Below are 9,500 nucleotides of genomic sequence, written 5' to 3'. Positions count from 1 at the left end.
GTATTAGTAATGACTATTTTTCGGTCTTACCCTTTATTCTGGGGTTCTTTCCCCCTTCCTTTTTAACCTTACAGTGGTACAAAAAACAATAACAAAAGAAAACAAAACCAACAGACAAAAAAAAACAACAACAAAAAAACTCCATATTCGGTACAAAAAAAAAACTTCGGTAAGACTAGAGAATTGGACGAAAGAAAAAAAATAATGGCTCTCGGTATTGTGGCCGAGCCTGCACCAAGATTTAAAAAAAATGATAGGGGAGGGGAAAGAAAACGCCGAATCTCCGTGGTCCGGGGTTCTTCGGTGTCGGAGTGAGGTCTCTCAGGCCCTTCCGATGTTTCTCATTTGGGCTGAGATTTTCCCTCGGCCTCTGCCTCTCCTCGGGAGATCGTCGTTTCTAGCTGAAACCCTCCCCCGGCCTCTGCCTCTCCTCGGGAGATCGCCGTTCTTCGGGTCAGGCGTCTCTACTTCCGGGCTTGACGGCTTCCAGTCCTCCATTACGAAGTAAACCGTCTCGGGCTCGGAGTCGCTGGTGGAGGTCGTGGTGGTCGTCGTCTCGACTGTGGGGCCTCGGGTGGTTTCTCGTGGACCCTTCTGCGATTGGTGTGGGGCCTGCGGATCGTAGGTTGGGCCGCAGTTCCCGCAGGTCCTCACCGTTGCGCCCCGCGTTCCACAGCCGTAACAAAAACGGTCTCGGGTCTTCCAACAGCGGGCGTACCTGTGGGGGCCCCCGCAGTTCCAACACCCGGTTGGAAATCGGGGTTCCACCCTCGCCCTGGGTATGGCCTGTCGCCGATCTCGTTTCTCCTTCTCGACCGTCGGGCCGGTCTGGGTTTCCGGGACGTCCGGCTCCCCTGCTTCCCGTGTGGCGATGTTCGGCGTGACCGACCTCCTTAAAGCCTCGGCTAGGTCATCCCAGAAGTCTACGGGAGAAATCGGCGGGAGCTCCAGGCCGCCAGATTCCAATACTTGCCTACGAATCTTTCCGTCGCTTCCTCCATGCTGTCCTCTCTCGGTATTCTAATATCTTTGGATTTATTCTTTTTTGGTTGAGCTATATAGGGTCAGGAGGGTGATAAGATTTTAGTTCTTGAATATGTATTTTCCCTACGAGTGATCCGTCAAGACGGGTCAACTCGTATACTACAGAAGATAGTTTCCTCCCAATCCGGAAGGGACCGTGAAATTTTGGTACTAATTTAGCTGCGTAATTCTGAGCATCGGACGACAAGGTGTGTTGTCGTTTTAATACAAGTTCCCCGGGGCTGAAGACACAGTGTCTTCGCCGTAGGTTGTACCCGATCGCCTGCTTTTGATAGGCTTTTTCTAAATTCTCCGTTACCCAGGCCCTGATCATATCTAACTTTTTCATGCGAGTTGACCAGTGGTCTCGATTTCCCGGTTCCACTTCCGTGATCTTACTCCTTTCCCCCTTTAGTGATTTTGTTGGATTTAATTCTCGACCTAAATTTAAAAAAGCCGGTGAGGTGCCTAACGACGAATGGGCCGCGGTATTATAAGCCAATCGGAAATCCGCGAGATGCTTATCCCAGTCCCTATGATCTTTACCGATATACGCGATAATCATTGTTTTGAGGATTCTATTTACGCGTTCGACCGGGTTAGCCTGTGGGTGATACGGTGGCACGGTAGTATGAGTGATCTTATTTTCCTCCGCGAAGTCCGTCATCACGCGATTCACAAACTCGGTACCATTGTCGGTGAGGAGAAATTTGGGTGTGCCCCCACGCGTTATGACTAGATCTTCTAATGCTTCCTTTATTTTTGGACCTTTAGCCGCTCGAAGGGCCCTACATTCGATCCATTTCGTAAATAAATCTTGTATCACTAATAAGTATTGGAAGCAGTGATGCAAACTCGAGCCGGCCAGCATCAGGGCTCCGTGGTAGGGGAAGCATGCACACAAGCGAGAATTGCTTACGTCACACGTACGTGTGCGCTTGTGTGCATGCTTTCCCTACCACGGAGCCCTGGTGCTGGCCGGCTCGAGTTTGCATCACTGATTGAAAGCCATTTTTGCTACGCGGCAACGGACCGACAATGTCCGCGGCGACCACCGTTCACGGGCCTTCCACTACACGGCGACCCAATAATCCTGCCGGACTTGCTTGTTCTACCTTCGTCCTCTGGCAGATATCGCACGACTTCAAATATTTCACCACATCTCGGAACATATTAGGCCAAAAATACGTGACAGCTAGTCTCTGATAAGTCTTATCTATCCCCAAATGACCGGCCTGCGGCTCGTCGTGTGATTCGCGCAAAGCCTCTTTACGTAATTCGTACGGTAATACCAACTTCCACCTATCTAAATCCTCCACTATCTCGGATATGATCGGTTTCGGAATTAAAAAATACATCTGCCCTTCTATTATTTTCCAATGGGCATACCGTTTCGGGTCCGCTTTGATTTGCGCGTAGCGTTTCCTATACCACAGATCTGTGGTATCGACATCTACGGTATCCTGATTATCTGTCTCAACGGCAGCCATTACAGTGGTATTCGTATCCTTCTCGAACATACGCGACAATGCGTCGGGAACATGGTGTAAGGCCCCTTTTCTATGTATCACTTCGTAGTCGTATTCGAGTAACTCTAGGGCCCATCGGGCCAGTCTACCGGTCGGATTTTTTAAATTGTGTAACCACCTTAAACTACTATGATCGGTAACTACCGTAAATTGATATCCCTCTAGATACGGTCGAAATTTCTTTATGGCCCATACCACTGCCAGACATTCTTGCTCGGTAACCGAGTATCGTTTTTCCGGATCCGTTAAAGCACGTGACGCAAACGCGATCACTCTCTCCTCCCCCTCTAACAAGGAAAGGGACCCAAGTGTCCCCCTCCGATTTTGACGAGCTTTAAATATGTTGTAAAGTAGTTCAAAATAAGAGACACGTATTTTTTTTATGTGCTTTCTCGCACGTTTAGGGTTGAAACAACCCCTACAAGCTAAAACGGTTTTTTTGGTTTTGACTGAATATCGTCAAAACTGTAAGAGGTATCAAAAAATCTTTCGAATAAAAGTTGCATGGTCTTTTATGAGCTTTATAACCGCGTAGGTCGATTTTTAAAAAATTTTATATTTTTTAATTTACCATCCACCCCTTTTTATTATTTTTACAAATTTCAAAATTTTTGTTATGACAAAAGTTGTAGCATTTTTTACGCTAAATACAAACATATATGATTTTATTATGTTTCGAAATCACATCTTTCAGAAATGAGCTGTCAATGTCGCACTATATGCGTCGCGCTGCGATATATGCATATATATGCATAACGCATCGTTTGTGCCGTTTGTGTAATCGATGTTTGTCGCGCATGTGTAATTGATAAGACGAATAAAATTAGAAATAAAGATTAACATGTTATGAAATATTCGGAAAAATGTTCTGATCAAAGAACAAAGTTCACTAAAGTTGTTGCCAAGGCATCCCCTCTATTTTACACTTTTATAGTCGCATTTCGAGTGTATTTATAACGCAACGCGTTGTCATATCCTGGCAGTGCATATTACGCTTTAAAGTTGTGCGCTTGTTAGTGATTACGGAAAAACAATATATAAAACAGCATCAAAAAAAGAACAGCAAATTCACTATAAAGTAAGTATTATTTTTTTGTACACAAATAACGAGAAATATTTAATTGTTACCATATATTTTTCAGAATGGTTCAATTAAATCCATTTAACGTAATAATGTTAGTATACGTAACTTTTTCGGCCCTTAATTTATCAACAAGTCCGATAACATCTGAAAAACGAGAAATGGCACATAAAATAGAATCTATGCTGAAAGAAATGCGCGATGAGAGATACGAAATGGAAGTAGAAGAATCTTTAGATTATGAAAACGATAATGATATTCCAACAGCAGAGCAATTCGAACTAGGAGATGAAGAGGAAGAAGGTGAGCTATTGGACGCAAATCCTAAAGTTATATGTACTACAGATGAACGTATTCCGTATGAATATAAAAAAAATGCAGTCGAATTTTGGAAAAGCAGTACAACAAGGCCAAGAACATTAGAAGGAGTAAAACGAAGATTTCGGAAAGTATATTCATTACGTCAATTACGACGATGGGAAATTCAAGTGAATCAAGGTGGCAGTAGATTCGAAAAATTAAAACAAATTTCGGAATATACATTAAATAATTTTCATACAGCTCTTGAAAATAGAATTATTGTTCACAACGCTGATTTAGCTCGATGGGCTATTCAGGCACAGGAAAATTTAAATGTACCAGGATTTACAACTTCATCGCGATGGATACGAAAATTTAAAATAATACATAATATTGTATCTCGTAAAATAACAAAATTTATAAGAAAAACATCTATAATGTCTAACGTCGATTTTGAAGAAAAATGTAACACATTTATTGAAAACGTTAAATATCAAATAATAGAATATGGAATTGAAAATATTTACAACAGTGATCAAAGCGGATTCCAATTAGAACTTCATGCCGGTCGTACATTGGCATATAAAGGAACAAAAAAGATTGAATCTGCAGTACAATCCGTATCGGCAACTACGCATAGCTATACTATACAACCTACTGTTTCAGCCGATGGTAAATTATTATCGCCTCTTTTTATTGTACTGAAAGAAGTTAGTGAAACATTTGGTCCCAGAGTGCAAGAAACAATGTTTAAGGCACCTAATATTTTTGTTACGGCTTCGAAATCCGGAAAATTAACAGCGCATTATTTTAAAATTTGGTTGCAAGACGTATTTTTTCCAAATGTAGGTCCAAAATCTGTTTTACTACTAGATTTGTGGACTGGTCATTGTCCAAATATTATTCAAGAATCTAAACCAGAATCTACAGAAGATATTATTTTGTTGACTATATCAGCTGGAACAACAGGAAAAATACAACCATTGGATGTATATGGTTTTCGTTTGTGGAAGAATTTCATTAGACACTTTTCTGATACTGTAATGCTTTTAGGTCTGGAAGTCAATCTGCATGCAAGAAACACCATTTTAAAACTACAGTCATTAACTCATAATCAATTTTCATCGCCAAGATTCAGAAATTTATTGAAATACGCATGGTATAAAAGCGGGTACGTAATAAATAAATAAGCCCGAAGAATTCGAAACACTAGTGGAATTTTGTTTCCATAAACAGTCAAAACCAACATGCGATATTTGTGGCGCACCTGCAATAATTACTTGCGCATGGTGCAAAAAGTCATTTCGTATAAATCACTTTTTTCACAAACATCACCTTTGTGATACGTTTGTTCCATAAATTCATCTGTTTTTAATATATGTTAATATATGTATTATATTCAATATATGTAGTATGTTATTGTTGAAGGTAAAGTTGTAATTGTTTCGACATATATTATTATAAAAGAAATAAAATAATAAACAAACAAATGTTTCTAGTATTGATTAATAGAAAAACCTAAAATTAATTGGAATTTTTTGCATTACCATTGAAAAACAATAAATTGCATTTTAATTGTAAGATTTTTATTTATTTATTTCTCTTTCGATATAATCCACTCTTAAAAAAGGCATGAAAGATCGATACTCGAATGTATCGAAAGTATTGTTGACGCTTATCCGCGACGCTGATTGGTTATCTCGATTATTCTGACAGTTTGATAGTTTGAGAGCGAAGATTATTTTGACGGTTATTTAAAATTTTAAAAATTTTATTAAAATATTTAGATTTTATAATTATTAAATTATTATAATAAGTGTACGGGCGCAGCGCGCGCTTGTATTGTTCTAGTATAACTATAAAAATGTAATATAGAGGAGATGCCTTGGCAACAACTTTAGTGAACTTTGTTCTTTGATCAGAACATTTTTCCGAATATTTCATAACATGCTAATCTTTATTTCTAATTTTATTCGTCTTATCAATTACACATGCGCGGCAAACATCGATTACACAAGCGGCACAAACGATGCGTTATGCATATATATGCATATATCGCAGCGCGACGCATATAGTGCGACATTGACAGCTCATTTCTGAAAGATGCGATTTCGAAACATAATAAAATCATATACGGTTGTATTCAGCATAAAAAATGCTACAACTTTTATCATAACAAAAATTTTGAAATTTGTAAAAATAATAAAAAGGAGTAGGGGTAAATTAAAAAATATAAAATTTTTTAAAAATCGACCTACGCGGTTAAGCTCATAAAAGACCATGCAACTTTTATTCGAAAGATTTTTTGATACCTCTTACAGTTTTGACGATATTTAGTCAAAATCAAAAAAACCGTTTTAGCTTGTAGGGGTTGTTTCAACCCTAAACGTGCAAGAAAGCACATAAAAAAAAATACGTGTCTTTTATTTTGAACTACTTTACAACATATTTAAAGCTCGTCAAAATCGGAGGGAGACACTTGGGTCCCTTTCCTTGTAAGAATTGTGTTAACACAGCGCCTAACCCTACCGAACTAGCGTCTGTAAGACAAATGGCTGCTCGAAATTAGGGCATGCTAATGTTGGGGCGGTGGTGAGGTGTTCTTTGATGCGCTCAAAGGCTGATTCCTGCTCTTCTCCCCAATCCCATCGCTTATTCTTTTTCAAGAGTCTCGTTAATGGTTCACTTAAAGTTGCGAATTGGGGAATGAAACGACGGTACCACGACGCCATACCTAACAATCGACGCAGTTGCTTAATGTTTCGCGGAGCCGGATATTCTAAAATAGGCTGCGTTTTCTCCGGATCGACGGCGAGTCCTTCCTTTTGTTCTACAAAACCTAAATATCGTACTTGCGTTCTACAAAACTCGCATTTGTCCGGGTTAATCGTAAGCCCTGCGGTAGTGATTTTTGCTAGGACTCGTTCCAACCACTGTAGGTGCTCTTCGAAAGTGGGTGTCGCTATAACGATGTCGTCTAGATGCGCGAACGCGAACGGTTCTATTTCCGGTCCGATTAATTTATCTAATAGCCGTTGAAAGGTAGCTGGGGCTCCGGTTAATCCGTATGGCATGCGGGTAAAATGATATAACCCTTTTTCCGGTACGCTGAAGGCGGTAATTTCTCGGCTTTCGTTCGCTAACGGTATCTGGAAATAAGCTTGACTTAGATCGATCATTGATATGTAACTGGCAAAACGTAATTTATCCAAGATACCGTTCATATTAGGCAGTGGATACGCGTCCTTTTTCGAAATACTATTTACTTTACGGAAATCTAGACAGAACCGATATTTTCCCGTAGGTTTCTTTACCATTACAATGGGGTTCGACCATTCACTGAAGGAAGGTTCGATTACCCCCGCGGCTAACATTTTGTCTACTTCCTCTCTAATCGCTTCCTGTACTCTCGGTGAGACCACGTAGCAACGCTGCTTTATTGGCCGGTTTTGCCCTACGTCTATACGATGTTCCGTAAGGGACGTGACTCCCGGGTTCTCGGTAGCTTTCGGCACCGTATTCGGAAAGAAATTTTCAAGACTTTATCGCTGTTTATCTGTAAGCTCCGGTAACCCGCTACATGCGCGCTTTGCATCATCCGCGGCATCAAAACGAGACTTAATTTCCGGCCTATCTGCGAAGTACCACTCAGAGGTAGCAAAATCCATGCCTAATCCAAATTCGTGGAGAAAGTCCACTCCGACGATACACGGGACAGCTAATTCCTTGAGAAGTCCGACGGAAAGGGTACGTGTAACGCCCCTAAGTCAAAGCGGTATGTCGGCCCTTTGGCCGATTTTCGCAATTTGTCCGTTCGCCGTCCGGATACGGCTTGTTTTGTCCCGCCCAATCGGTATCCCCAAGGCGCGAATTATCTTAATACCCTTGTTCCCCATTAAGGTCCGGCTCGACCCGGAATCCACCAACGCAGCTAAAGGTTTCCCCTGAATATAAATAGTAAAATATTGTAAAGAGGGTTTCATTAGAGTGTTTAAGGTACGAGTGGGCGGTATTCGTGAAAAAATTTTTCTCGCGGATCTTGGTAGCGGTGCTCAGAGTCGCCAGTGCCCGCCCTACCGACTCTCGTCCTCGTTTCCCGAACACGTGGGACACGTCCGGACCGTATGTTTCGGTTTTCCGCAACGGTAGCAGTGCATTCTACGCTCTTCCGTGCAATCTCGTGAGCAATGTCCCTTTTCTCGCAATTCCAGCATTTAATGTCGGATTCTCTTGTCGGGTAATTAGCGGTGTCTTTGGACCTTGACGAGCTTCCCGCTCCGTCTTTAGTTCCGGCCACCTTTGGCGATTTCGCTCTATCTTTTGCCGGGGTTTTCCCGGCGCTCTTCGCGTTCACGCCTTTCTTCCTTGCCGTTTCTCCCGGTAAGGTAATTCCCGCGGCACTGACCGAGATTGCTGATTTGGAGCCGCCTTTAGGCGGACGGTAAGCTAATTCGGGAAACATGGACCGATCCGGAGCCGGAGGGGCTCGAAAATTCTTCGCTACGCTATAACTACGCTCTACTTGCGCGGCCCAGTTTTCTAAGGACGGGAAATCGTAAACGGTTTCGCGGTGCACTGCCACCTGTAACCGCGGCAACATATTCCTATGCGCGTAATTGAGCTGTTCCGGTAGAGGCCACGGCGGGTCTAAACGATTAAATAAGGCTTGCAGGCACGTGAGATAATCGGCTACCGATTCGTTCTCACCCTGCGTTCTTCGCAATATCTCATCCCTAAGCGCAAACTGGAAGTCCGGGTCGCCGAATCGAGAACGCCATGCCTCTTCGAAGGCCTTCCACGTCCGCCACCTACCCCTATTCGTTCGGAACCAGTGGAGGGCGATTCCCGTTAGGAAGAAGGGTAGACACTTAAAAATATCTTCGTCTCCCACGGGGACTAACTCGCGCCCCTCCTCTATCCGTATTAAAAATGCTTCCGCGTCGCCACCGCGGGTCCCGGAGAAATTGAGGTTCCATCTCTTCATTATATTGTAAACGTCAGTAGCGGAGTTATTAAAACGGTTCCGAGTCCTTCGATTAGCTATTGGTCCTAAGCGTGACCTAGGCGGAAGTGAGATTAGGCTTTCCTTCACCTTGGTAGCCTCCTCCGCTTCGTCCCCGGACGAGGCGGTGAGTTCCGGTGTCCGGACAGGATCACGCCCGATTCGTACCGCCTCCTCGTAACGGAGCAAACGTTCGCAAAGCGTGGGCACTATACCCTTAATCGACAGACCCTTTTCTTTAAGCTGTTCTTTAAGAGCGTCCTGAGTAAGCGCGTTAATCCAACTAAAGGAGTTATTGGCCTCGGACATCTCGCCGATATAGTTTTACGCAAAGCAAAAAAAACCATTCTCTCTTAAAAGTCCGAGTTGGGCTGCTATAATTACAGGAGAGCACCACGGAGCTCACGGTACGGGAAAGGCAGAAGTAGGCAGAACGCAAAAAAAAATCCTCACCAACGCAAAATAAATTTTCGCAAAAACAAAAAAAAATTCTCAAAAAATCACGAAAAGATCCTCGCAAAAAGAGAAATTCTCACAAAGTAAAAGGAAAATTTCTTCTCACTAA

General features: G+C 42.5%; 1 protein-coding gene across 1 annotated transcript; it reads left to right on the top strand.

Moving 5' to 3' along the window:
- The first annotated feature begins 2,749 nt into the window (after positions 1–2,749).
- Positions 2,750–5,423, top strand: LOC136998845 (uncharacterized). Its single transcript, XM_067352137.1, has 2 exons — positions 2,750–3,630; positions 3,695–5,423. Exon 2 carries the CDS (start codon positions 3,696–3,698, stop codon positions 5,121–5,123), a length of 1,428 nt encoding a protein of 475 aa, XP_067208238.1. The 5' UTR covers positions 2,750–3,630; position 3,695; the 3' UTR covers positions 5,124–5,423.
- Positions 5,424–9,500: the final 4,077 nt, after the last annotated feature.

The sequence above is a fragment of the Linepithema humile genome, chromosome 3 (assembly GCF_040581485.1).
Source record: "Linepithema humile isolate Giens D197 chromosome 3, Lhum_UNIL_v1.0, whole genome shotgun sequence".
Lineage (NCBI taxonomy): Eukaryota > Metazoa > Arthropoda > Insecta > Hymenoptera > Formicidae > Linepithema > Linepithema humile.
The sequence above is the reverse complement of the archived record's forward strand: the minus strand, read 5'-3'. Positions and strand labels throughout refer to the sequence as shown.

Bases quoted from the DNA above. Each gene is read 5' to 3' on its own strand.
- LOC136998845 (XM_067352137.1), top strand. From the start codon at position 3,696: ATGGTTCAATTAAATCCATTTAACGTAATAATGTTAGTATACGTAACT.